This window comes from Hesperophylax consimilis, chromosome 3 (assembly GCF_061612785.1).
Source record: "Hesperophylax consimilis isolate HC1 chromosome 3, BYU_Hcon_1.0, whole genome shotgun sequence".
Lineage (NCBI taxonomy): Eukaryota > Metazoa > Arthropoda > Insecta > Trichoptera > Limnephilidae > Hesperophylax > Hesperophylax consimilis.
Genome location: NC_142838.1, coordinates 3,495,381 through 3,508,283, shown reverse-complemented (window position 1 = coordinate 3,508,283; position 12,903 = coordinate 3,495,381). Strand labels below are relative to the sequence as shown.

The 12,903-nt window shown below is 37.2% G+C and overlaps 1 protein-coding gene across 1 annotated transcript in view; it reads left to right on the top strand.

Moving 5' to 3' along the window:
* The first annotated feature begins 411 nt into the window (after positions 1 to 411).
* SMC1 (structural maintenance of chromosomes 1) overlaps positions 412 to 12,903 on the top strand; it is a 17,450-nt gene continuing 4,958 nt past the window's right edge. The window contains exons 1-19 of the mRNA XM_089647452.1: positions 412 to 696; positions 777 to 897; positions 1,011 to 1,110; positions 1,358 to 1,506; positions 3,336 to 3,504; positions 3,620 to 3,832; positions 4,448 to 4,699; positions 6,632 to 6,846; positions 7,891 to 8,104; positions 8,581 to 8,792; positions 8,940 to 9,114; positions 9,207 to 9,329; positions 9,403 to 9,534; positions 11,282 to 11,347; positions 11,440 to 11,573; positions 11,680 to 11,801; positions 11,931 to 12,112; positions 12,472 to 12,594; positions 12,682 to 12,812. Of these exons, the coding sequence (XP_089503578.1) occupies positions 585 to 696; positions 777 to 897; positions 1,011 to 1,110; positions 1,358 to 1,506; positions 3,336 to 3,504; positions 3,620 to 3,832; positions 4,448 to 4,699; positions 6,632 to 6,846; positions 7,891 to 8,104; positions 8,581 to 8,792; positions 8,940 to 9,114; positions 9,207 to 9,329; positions 9,403 to 9,534; positions 11,282 to 11,347; positions 11,440 to 11,573; positions 11,680 to 11,801; positions 11,931 to 12,112; positions 12,472 to 12,594; positions 12,682 to 12,812 (2,945 nt within the window). The 5' untranslated portion in view covers positions 412 to 584. The remainder of the gene's footprint in view (positions 697 to 776; positions 898 to 1,010; positions 1,111 to 1,357; positions 1,507 to 3,335; positions 3,505 to 3,619; positions 3,833 to 4,447; positions 4,700 to 6,631; positions 6,847 to 7,890; positions 8,105 to 8,580; positions 8,793 to 8,939; positions 9,115 to 9,206; positions 9,330 to 9,402; positions 9,535 to 11,281; positions 11,348 to 11,439; positions 11,574 to 11,679; positions 11,802 to 11,930; positions 12,113 to 12,471; positions 12,595 to 12,681; positions 12,813 to 12,903) is intronic.

Here is a 12,903-nt window from a genome sequence, read left to right as displayed (position 1 = left end):
TAGCCTAGCCTTGGGCGAAGGTTTTTTTTTATTGCCGGGTCGCTGGCTTAACGATACACCCATTTCGGATTACGACTTGATGAGGGTCTAGAGCTAAATCTGCCGACTAATGGGTGTATTGCTTGAGTTGGCTTTGTAATTTTTTATTGCGATTTCCGGCCAGGCTCTTTACTAAATACTTAATGTCTAATAATTCGAACTGCCGCCTCCATCTGCGTGTAAAATCACAGAGACAAATGCTGGAGCACGTGTTCGCTTTGGTCTTTCTGTGAATTCAAGTCATGTATATACCTAGGGACATATCAAGATTATGACATAAATAAACCCGGATGATTATGACAATTTCGTTGGAGTACATGTATGAACACACACTGAAGATTATAATCATTTTTAATATTGTCTATGGTTTGCTGACGCCATTGTTGTTCATAGTTCCCGCTCTTCGTAATTTTGCTGCAGTTTTTCGTAAAATATTACAGATTTTTAATATTCTCAGTCGGGATAGCTATAAACACTCTACAGCAAATGAAATGTTGGAAAACATTTAGCCTTTCTACTAGAAGTCAAACAATACCGCAAGAAAGATGCCCGCGTTTCTAAAATTTATCGATGTTGACAACTTCAAATCTTACAGGGGAAAACAGAGGATTGGACCTTTTAAAGCGTTTACTGCAGTAATCGGGCCGAATGGATCGGGTAAGCAGTTAATTTAAAATGCATTAACTGCTTTGTCACTTAAAACGAACAAATTGTAACCAATAAGTGATTTGTTTCAGGAAAATCTAATTTCATGGATGCTGTCAGTTTTGTTATGGGAGAGAAGACATCGAGTCTGCGTGTAAAACGTTTATCTGATCTTATTCATGGAGCCTCCATCCAACGCCCGATCTCCCGAAGGTATAATACGTGTCCTTGTTTGGATGTATTTTTCCTGCCCCTTCATGTTATTCATTAATTTGCAATATTTTTGTGCAAAAATATTTTTCTCTAGTGTGATTAATGTTTTACAGTGCATCAGTAACAGCCATATTTGTTCTGGAAGATGGCACTGAGAAACACTTCCAACGCTCTGTGCAGGGTCAATCGTCTGATCACAGAATCAACAATGAGGTAAATTTCTATATTTTCGCTACTGATTTCATGTTGTGCTGTATCAGATGCAATTGTTTCAAGTAATAAATGAGTGCATTAAGCTAGCACATACATAAATATCTGCTTTCAACTACCACATATTATCATAGAGTATTTGTTTCTATGTGAGGTCTAAATGCAAAACAAATTTATTTACATACTATAAAATATTTTTTATTATCTTTGTACAACACATATTTTCTTTAACATAACTTTCCCACTGCAGTCAGTCAACAACCAGCAATACTTGAGTGAGCTGGAAACAATCGGCATCAATGTAAAGGCTAAAAATTTCCTAGTCTTCCAAGGTGCGGTGGAATCCATTGCCATGAAAAGTCCTAAAGAGTGTACGGCACTCTTTGAAGAGATAAGCGGGTAAGAACCTTACTTTCTTCATTATTAGAATCATGATGCAAACAGTCAATTAGAAGTATGATTCTCCGAAGAACTGCTTATTTTCGGAACACTCCCATTTCATACACCTTGACAAAGAATATTCTTAGAAAATTTATACCTAACAAGGTTCGCTCATCGAGGGGGTAGACTGGTAATTAGTTATACAGTTGTGACGTAGCTTGAAGTCCATTGTCCAGTAATTATACTAATTATTATTTATTAATCGAGTATTCGGAATGAAGGGGAAAAATCCCTGGAATATTTGCAGTGTTACTTCCGCATTGATGCTGTAGATTCAGGGTTATTGGCTCCTTGTACAATGATGAATGTAAGGATATTTGTTGGTCTGACAAATGTAATTTTTCCAAATTGAAAGTCTCATTTAGCAAACCATCATAGCCAGGATTAAACGGGGAAAGTGTTGAGAATAATTGAATAATAATAAACAGCACATTCAAGGAGGAAATAATCAAAAACGACCAGAGTATTATCGCGCGCGGTATACATATAGACTATAGGTTCCCAAAGTGTGCCCCCAGGGAGCCCTGGAAGGAGCTGAGGGGGTAATTTTGGCCCTGGGGGAGTAGGGGAGCCCTGGGAAGCAAACGGGGCCATGAGGTGCTAAAATTTATAACCTTATAGAATTTTTTATATTAATACACTATGTACATACGTATCTAATTTGTTATATACCAAAAGTTTTTGGTAAAAATCACCTCAAAAATTAATAAATATCATTTATGATTCTGTGATGTTTCAAATCATATTGTGGCATTTATACGTTCACTTCGACCATTTCAACCGTCTGATAATATTGAGAAAATTCCTTTGAGCAATAACACTGTATAACGGCGAATTAATGAAATGGCCCAAGATGTTGTTCACTTTACAAAAGAATGTAGCTTTACTCTTAGCTTTTTTAATTTTGAAACCGGTTCCACATCGGTCTCTGGTAACTGGAACTGCAGTGAGAACCTATTTGAGGTACCAACCATCTCTGGTTTCGGGATTTCCAGCTAGGTCATTGGTTCAATGCTTTTCACAAGTGCTGTGTGAGCGAACCTTGATAAGGCGATTCACTATGTCGTGTAATATTTTAAATTGAGCCGCTATCAATAACAACCCTTACGTAGATGGCGATAAGGTTTAAATTCCCGCTTAACACCATCCGCCTGTTTTGATTTACGCAAGAAAAAAACATGGCCAAAAAGTGCCTTTTATTTTATTTTGTGGATTTTCAGGCATAAATATTTAATTTTTTTTCGATCATTTTATAAATAACTTAATTTGCCACATTATACAATAAAATCATAACCGAAAATGGGTTCGTAAGTAGGAGATTTTGAAGTTTAAATCAGTTTTCATAGGCCTTTACATTATTTTTTTCTGGGCTTATAAAAAGACTTATCTTAAAAATACTCGATTATTTCAAAGGCCAAGATGTATTCTACTCGCAGTACTTAATTAAAGCATCTGAAACGTTTCTAGGTGACCAAATTTTCAAACCAAAAACACATGATTTTGCATTACTACGTATGGCATCACCTTAAGTATATATTCTCTGAGAATCTTGCACCTCGAAATGATTAATTTTGCAGTTGGCCAAAGGCAACAAACTTAACTTGGCAGCTGAGAGCAGCCACTAAAGATATTTAGGATTCAAGAATAATCTATGGATTTTAAAAGTAGTCCAACATTGCTTGTGTTGCATTTTTTAAAAGAGCTCTTCTTTTTCACATGTCGTGTTGTTTAAAAACAAGCGTTTTTCATAATTCGAATTATTTTGTAAAATTATAATATTTCCGTAGGTCTGGAGTTCTGAAAGAAGAATACGAGCGTTGCCGATTGGAAATGAACAGGGCTGACGAAGAGACCCAGTTTTCTTACCAGAAGAAGAGGGGAATAGCAGCAGAACGTAAAGAGGCCAAACTTGAAAAAGATGAGGCTGAGAAATACCAGCAGTTGAAAGTGGAACTGGTTAGTTTTAACATTGGTGTACTTAGTATAGATCCAAAAATCGATATGTATAATGAATAGTTTGTTGTAAGCTCTGTTTCTAAATGTGATTGATATTGATTTTTCTTTTGCAAAGGCGGAAAAACAAGTGGAGTTGCAACTTTTCAAGCTGTTCCACAATGAGAACGACATCAAGCAATACGAGGATGATCTCGGGCAGAAGCAGCAGGAGATGTCCAAGATCGAGAAGAAGAAAGCCAAAGCTGAAGAGGTGCTGAAGGACAAGAAAAAGGAGGCGGGAGTCATACAAAGAGAAATGGCTAAAATTGAACAAGACATCCGAGAAGTGGTATGCTATTACTAAATTAATTGTCCGCTAACTTCGGGAGGTGATTTCTACATTATGGTAGAAGTAAAAAAGATTTTTTTTCCAATTCAAAAATATTTATCCATAGAAGAATATTTATTTTCCCATACAAATAATTTTAAAAAAACTTACCTAATAATACCTTAAAACATTTGAATTTCGAAAAAAGTTATTTTATCTTTTTTATTTGTAATATAAGTTCAGAAGTTCGCGCACTTTACCCCCAAACACCCTGTATAAGTACTGCTAAAATGTTAATATTGAAAATACATAGACGATGAGTAATTTTGGCATTGTTTATAATTTTTGTATGTACATTTGTACATATGATTGAAAGATGCTTCGAAATTGTACTTATGTTTAAAAGTTTTACGATAATATGTCGTAAAATCTCACCTTATTTCATTATTTGTTGCGTTGTTTAGAAAGTGTTATTCCAAAATATCCATTCTGTCTATGCATATTCATTTTGAAATAACATTAACTTAACTGTCCCTGTAAATAATAATAACTGTCCCCTTTACTGCTGTTGAGAATGAGTAACTTGGTTATCAAATAAAATATTCTTTCCTGTCTTAGTGTTGATGTTGTTTTTAGGAAGTGGAGATATCCAAGAAGCGCCCCACCTTCATTAAGGCCAAGGAACGAGTAACGCACAACCAGAAGAAGCTGGACAGCGCGCTGAAGACCCTGGAGCAGGCACGCAAGGCCAACGATGCGCACCAGGCCGACATCCGCAAGCTGGAAGAGGAGCTGCGTGTGGTGGAGACGGCCAAGGCCGAGTGGGAGGCCACGGTCGCCGGGCAGAGTCAGAGCCAGGGGAGGGATGTGCATCTGGAGGAAGCGCAGGTAACCATCTATCCATCCATCCATCTTACAATAGATCTCTCCCTTCGAGGTCTTTTCACTCCAAGATACTAAATTCATACACCAGCCTTAGTTCTCGAAGGGATTTTGAACTATTGCTTTTGGCATGTAACCTTATGAATGGTGTCCTATCTATACAATCTCAACACAGTCTTATAGGTGCAGAACCAGCTTACCAATGTTAATGACCCTGGGGAGACTTGTGTAATTTCTATTATTATTTCATCATGGGCCGGTTGTTTCACAATACATACGTACTTGGATAATAACAGAACTTGAATATTAACGTTGAAATTTGATAATTCTTCAAATTCTGTGAAACCGTACGTCCTTATTATTTTAGTTAACTGTGGAAATGTTGCATATGACTTGTAGTAAGTTTCTGTATGGAGGTCGGGGGTTCAAATCCCATCATGTGCAAGTACATCACGCCACCAGTGGCGTCTCGTGACTTTCAAGTGTACTAGAGTGCTAATATTACAAAAAAAACATTATTGATGTTTTTGTAGCTGAAAACGTCTTCTTTTTTTTCAAAATTTTTTTTTTTTTGTATGAGATTTTCTGGAAAACTATGCGGCGCATGACTAAACTAAAATTTCCTGAAAATGTTCATACAAAAAATCTAATTTTCGAAAAAAACATAAATAATCATTTTGCCCTAAACATCATCAATGGTGTTGAATTTTTCAAACTTAGCACTCTATCTATAATAGAGTATATAATGGAAGACAAAATGTAGCATGTGTAATCAATCCTACTTCCATCATTGCTTACACAGATCAGAAAAATAAAAGAGTATACATATAATGGAATACAAAATGTAGCATGTGTAATCAATCCTATTTCCATCATTGCTTCCACAAATTAGAATAATAAAAGAGTACATAATGAAAGACAAAATTTATCACTAAAGATTGAATTTAACAATGCCAAAAGTTAGTTTATTCTAAATGTAGGATGAAATAATTATAGACTCTATTTTTATTAATTCATATAAATCAGGGGTGGACAAAACTCTAACCCCTTACTAATAAACATGTATTTATTTTGTTTTTACACGGCGCATATTAAATATTACCCGGCATTCAAGGTCGGAACAGTGAAAAACTTAACTTATTACTGCAACGTTTGTGACTTTTCGCCAACGTTGAACGATCGTATATGAATCTAATTAGTAAGACCGTAAGAGATTTTGTCAGTTAATTAACATAATTTACTTCACGTAATTTTCACAGCAACTTATCAGTCAAATTAATATCAAGTATCAATTAATATCTATTGATGTAACAGGGCGTCATATCATTTCACGTAATGATTGAAGTTAAGGATAAGCATAGGATGATGAAACCAAGGTTGAAGTTATTACTAACTGTGAATGTTCGTTTCTTGTGTCTGCGGAAGTCGCCATGTTCGTTTAGCTCCTGGTGAACATGTCGTTAAACCTGTCTGTGTCTACAATTTTAATAAAAAGTATGTTTGTGGCACGTTCCGGTGTGGTAGATACTTTTAGTATCACCCTGGTGAAAGACTACCATTCAGAATCGTTCAGCCATGTTTGGTGACCAGAACCCAGGTACTTCTCTACCTTCCTCTTCCCCATCTCCTTCCTCTCCCCACTACCTTCAGCCTCACAACATACCCCAAATGCCAGTCTCACTGGCTCCAGACAGTTAAATCACTTGTGCGATACTCACAACAACAAAAATAAAAATTTAAGTATGAAAGCCCTATTTATTTATAACTATGTACACATGTGCCTATATTTTGTGGTATATTTCTTATCGATTCTACAATGTTTTAGTTTATTGGTAGCTGTATTTGTAAAATTAAATAAATATCATACATGGTTTGTAATAATGGTCAGTCAGTCATTCATATATTTTCCTGTATTAAAAAAAACACCATGAATTCCAGGTCAGGGAGTATGAGCAGCTGAAGAAGCAGGCATCCATGAAGTCGGCCATGTGTCTGCAGGAGCTAGACTCCGTGAACCGAGAGCAGAAGTCGGACCAGGACCGCCTGGACAATGAGATCCGCAAGAAGAGCGAGTTTGAAAACAAGCACCGCCAGAAGGGGCACGAGAAAGCCGAGGCCATCAAAAGGATCGATAAGCTGGCTGAGCACATCAAGTAACTAATTATTCCACTTTCAAATGACATCATATTCTATACATGTTTTTCTTGTATAGATGACTACATGAGGGCAAGATCACACTGGGCCCATATACACAATGTACGCAACGCATTAAGATATCTGGACAAGTCTCAGTCCATACATTTTCTGTGAAAATAGATGCTTTAGAATCACACTTGTCACGCGCAACTCAAACCTACGCTTCCCACCCAACGCTGATCTGCGCTGTCCAGATCGGCGTGGGGTGCGTGAGAGAAAGATGGAGTTGATCGAAAGCCTTCCAACAAATTGATTCGACCTTTAAAGTTGGCCAGAGTGGAAGATACTGTCAGTATCGCCCTAGTGCGACCACCACTCAACATTGAAACATTGCTTTAAACGGCTTTAGCCAGATCTGAATATCCAGGTACTCCTCCAACTTCCTCTTCCCCATCTCCTTCCCCTCCCCACTACCTTCAGCCTCACAAAATATCCTAATTGAGGATGCCATAGTCTCACTGGCTACAGACAGTTGGGAGCAGTTGTGATTTGATTAGCTGACTGACAGTTTGTAAGAAATCGATTAACAACAATGGCGTCACCAATCGATTAACAGTAATGCTGGACAAACAATTGGAATTTGACGATATGTTTTAAAAAAAAAAGAACATAGGCTATGAAACTATTCTAGTCTCTTTCTAGCAAGGGATGCGCGATGGCAAGAGAGGAGTGCAACTATTCAATGCTAATTAGTAATTTATTTGTTTTCTCTCCGTATTATTAAGATAATTCGTGTTATTTTCTATTCAATGGTTAAAAGTGAATCTGTATTTCGTTTAACTCACTCCAGCAATCGACCATTTGCTCACTTCTATGGTACACCATACCATTAAAATGCGTAGTCAATCCAATATTCATTATTAACATGATTAGTTTTCTTACGAAACAATCTGTGTGGTATGTACGCTAATAAGTAAGGTTTAGTCTAAGAATGGGGTTACTTTACAAGTTAAAGGTTTTATTGTTAATAGATCAAATTAGTAACTAACACCTCTGTCCAGGACGTCGGAGCAGGCTCTAGAGGAGCAACGCCGCATGCGTACGGAACTCCAGACAGATGTGGGGGCAGGAAGGGGGCGTGCCGCCGAGCTGCAGACGGCCCTGGAGCAGGTGGGCGAGCAGCTGGGGGACGCACGCGTGGACAAGCATGAGGATGCGCGGCGCCGCAAGAAGCAGGAGGTGGTGGAGAGCTTCAAGAGGGAAATCCCCGGAGTGGTGACTATTACCATTTTTTGATATTTCATGTCAACTGTGCTTCACCCTAATGTATTCATGAAAATGCAGACTAGCATTCCTTGGGGTTGTACTTTACAGATAGCAGTAGTTTTATAAAATCATATTTCACCCCATAACGGCCATAACTAGGATATGCCACTCTGCCTTTCAAGAGTGTTTTGTTTACTTGACGTTATTGCTTTTATAACATAAAAATGGTCAATACACCAATAATGATATCAGATTTTTAGAGATTAATCTAATGATGTCATCCCAGACAAGGCTTTGGCTTAGGGATTGTTGACTCTTTTTTTAAGTGATCTCCACACAGAAGGCCCTGAGGAAAATGATTTCCCTTAGGGCCTATGTCATCTCTGGGGATGTTGTGTGGATCATTAGTCAGATTCTTCCTATTGGGTGGGCCAATATCGTAATAGGTTATTTTAATTGGAAACATTTGTATTTGTGTGTTTTAGTATGACCGCATGATCAACATGTGCCAGCCCACGCACAAGCGCTACAACGTGGCCATCACAAAGGTGCTGGGGAAGTACATGGAGGCTATCGTGGTGGACACAGAGAAGACGGCCAGGAAATGCATCCAGGTCCTCAAGGAGAGAATGCTGGAGCCGGAGACCTTCCTGCCGCTAGACTATATCCAGGCCAAACAGCTGAGGGAAAGATTGAGGTGAAATATTGCCCACAATTCAACATAAATAATATTTTCATTTGAAAATCATATCATATCTTTTGACAAGTTGTTGTGCTTTAACACATTTATTTTTTCTTTGAAACTCGTCTTTTTATTACTAATGATTATTTTTGTTCATTTTAGGGATATCCAGGAGCCAAAGAATGTGAAGCTGTTGTTTGACGTGTTGCGTTTTGAGCCACCCTCAATACACAGGGCCGTCCTGTTCGTCACAAACAACGCTTTGGTCTGTGAGACTCCCGAGGATGCGTCTCGTGTAGCTTATGATCTGGACCGAAACAAGAACACCAGATACGACGTGGGTATTCATTATAACTACATATTCAAGTTTATTATTATTTACATATTATGCTCCAAATTGACTTAAATTTTTAAATATCTTTCTCTTAGGCTCTCGCATTGGATGGAACATTCTATCAGAAATCTGGAATCATTTCTGGAGGCAGTCTTGATTTGGCGAGGAAAGCCAAGCGTTGGGACGAAAAACAAATGTCCCAGCTTAAGGCCAAAAAGGTATTGTATAACCATAAAATCAATTTTGTAAGCAGTTTTATCAGATGTAGACTAATTTTCTTTAAATCTGTAGGAAAAATTGACAGAGGAGTTGAGAGAGCAGATGAAGAAGTCTCGTAAGGAATCTGAATTAACTACTGTGGACTCTCAAATCAGAGGCTTGGAGACTAGGCTGAAGTACTCCAAAAATGATCAAGATTCAACGGTTTGTTAAAAACTTTACTCATTTATCCACTCAAGCAATAGAGATTTCCAGATGTTCGGTTTTCGATTCGGCTGTGCTTATTACAAATATTAATATGGAAACATACATACTGCTTACTGCGGTTTAAAGCCCATGAATCCACCTAGATTTTACCTTTTGTTAAAAAATCTTTAAATTTATACAGTAGAACCTCGTTAATTCGAAATCCAGCGGACATCAAAAATCAAATTTCGAATTAACGAATTACCACGTAATTCGAAATTTTATGAAAAAAAAAAAAAAAAATACGCCGAAAATCGATTTTCTCGGCCGCCTCTTCAAATCCGGGTGGTATTTTAGCTGTAAATTCGTATTAATACCAATTATTTCTTTATTTTCGCGGTCGATTACCGTAGCGGCCGGCCCTGTAAATTCAGATATTCGCAATAAATTCGTAAAAATGCTATATATTTACGCGTAAATCGAGATTTTGCTGCCGATTTCGGTCGCGCCCTACCCTTTAAATTGAGATATTCGTAAAAATACGATATATTTCCGCGTAAATCGAGATTTCGCGGTAATTTTCTGTCGCGGCCGGCCCTTTATTTCAAATATCTGAATTTGAATTCGTAAAAATACGATATATTTCCGCGTAAAACGAGGATTCGCGGCCGTATTCCGTCGCGGCCGGCTCTTCAAATTCAGATATTCGAAAAAAAATCATAAAAATGCTATATATTTACGCGTAAATCGAGATTTCACTGCCGATTTCGGTCGCAGCCTACCATTTAAATTGAGATATTCGTAAAAATACGATAAATTTCCGCGTAAATCGAGATTTCGCGGTAATTTTCTGTCGCGGCCGGCCCTTTATTTCAAATATCAAATTTCAAAATAAATTCGTAAAAATATGATATATTTCCGCGTAAATCGAATTTGGTCGGCAGTTTTTCGTCGCGGCCGGCCTTTTAAGATCAGATATTTGAAGAAATTCGTAAAAATATGTCATATTTCGGCATGGATCGAAAATTTTCGGCCGATTTCCGTCGCGCCGTATTTTTTCAACGCGGATATTCGAAGTAAAGTTAATAAAAATACGATATGTTTACACGTAAATCGAAATTACGCGGCCAAGTTTCGTCGCGGCCGACCCTTTAAATGCAGATATTTGGCGTAAACTAGTAAAACTACGACATATATCCGCGTAAAATGTATTTTCTCGGCCCTTTAAACTCGGATATTCGAAATAAATTTGAAAAATACGACATTCCAGTGTAAATCGATTCAGATTTACAAAATAATAATACTAATTAGGACGATGTATAACCACGTAAAAACACATTTTTCGGCGTTTTACCGCCACGGCTGACTTTTAGATTCAGATTTACGAAATATTATGATTTATTTTCGCAAAAATCAAATTTTTTCGAATTACACGAACAAATTTTCGTACGCGGACAAAAATAAATTTCGAATTACGAATTAACGAATTTCGAATTTAAAAAAATTTTGTATGAAAAAATTTTTCAGCGGAAATTTTTTTTGCGAAAATTTCGAATTACGCGTTTTTTCGAATTATCGGGGTTCGAATTAACGGGGTTCTACTGTAATTCCTAAATATCACCTACCCAAAATTGGGTAGCTATCGCTCGAGTAGTTAATACAGTATTATTATCTCATTGTTTTACACGTAGCAGTTACTCTATATTTTTGATTGAATAATAAATAGCACATTGTTGAATCATTATTTCAATTTATAAATTTTCAGCTCAAGCAAATCAAAACTTTGGAAAGCGAAATTTCCGAATTGGAAAGGAAGATGGAGATGTTTGGGGTACGTATTGTCAATCAAATATTGTTATTATTTTATTTCCTGGCTACCACTGGATGTTTGTAGTAATTAATTATTTTAATTGAACCTTTCAGCCTAACATCACAGCGATTGAGCGCACTATGTGTGAAAGGGACATCAAGATTCAAGAGATCAAGGAGAGCATGAACAACGTGGAGGATGTGGTGTTCAAGAAGTTCTGCCGCGATATCGGTGTTGCTAACATCAGGTCAGCTTATTTCTTTACTTTAATTTAAACTCATTTTTGCTATCCTGATGAACCCTAGAATTGTAGTAATTTATTTTTAAATCTAATATGATTTGAATGTTTTCAGGCAATATGAGGAAAGGGAACTCCGTAATCAGCAAGAACGTGCCAAGAAGCGAATGGAGTTTGATTCACAGATTGACAGAATCACAAGCAATTTGGAGTTTGAAAGGACCCGTGACACTCAAAGTAAGTTGACAGAATTTCTGTTATTCACCACTATCTCTTCAATAGCTTCTCCTTTAGGCTTGATTCATCTTTTTACAGTGTGTGCATGTGCATGTTTGAGATGAATTTCAAGTTGTCTGTATTTCCCAGAGAACGTGCTTCGCTGGGAACGCACGGTGCAGGACGGCGAGGATGAGCTGGAGGCCTCTCGCCAGGCGGAGGTGAAGCAGCGCGGGGACATCGACAAGGAGCTGCAGCGAGCAGAGGGCCTCAAGGGTGACCGCGCCGCCAAAATGCACCAACAGAACACCATGGACAATGATATGGGCAAGGTATGATCTTTACTTAATAGTTTATAATCGATAAATTGTTTTACTTTTTACCATTTTGTGTTAAAGAATATTATGGAAAGTGTAGTATATCATATAGGCGTTCGTGCACGACCGGAGATAGCCGAGGGTTGTCGAACGTTTCCGACTCTGCTGGGCAGCGGGCAGTCAGGGAGCGCGGGAGCGCATTCTTCTAGATTCCTTCCTTGCAGTTAGACTGCACTGTACTTTTTAACAACTGAATTATCAATAAACTAATTTTCGTATAAAAGAACCTTTTATTTAAAACAGTAAAGAACAGAAAGAATAACATAAAAAACATAAAGAACAAGCATTTCACTTCATTCTTGTCCGTTTTTCAGGCACGGCGTGACGTAGGAAATATTGCAAAAGAAATATTAGCTTTACAAAAGCAAAACTCTTCTATTGAATCAAAGATAGAGAGCAAGAAGAACGATCGACACAATATCTTGAAGCAGTGTAAAGTTAGTGACAGAATTTCTATTTCTCATTGAAATAATTTCTTATGATAAACCACAACAACTACTAATTATTTGTTAATTTCATAACAGATTGAAGACATTTTAATCCCGATGGTTCACGGTAATATGGAAGACATATTCACAACAAATAATTCTTCCAATGAAAATGAATCTGGTTCTTCATCCATGAATACAACCGTTTTGATTGAAAAAGAAGCAAGGTTAGTCTTAATTTAAGCAATAAAATATTATGTACCTATTGTAATTAATACATGAATCGAAAATAAATATATATATTTCTCTTTGTGTTTA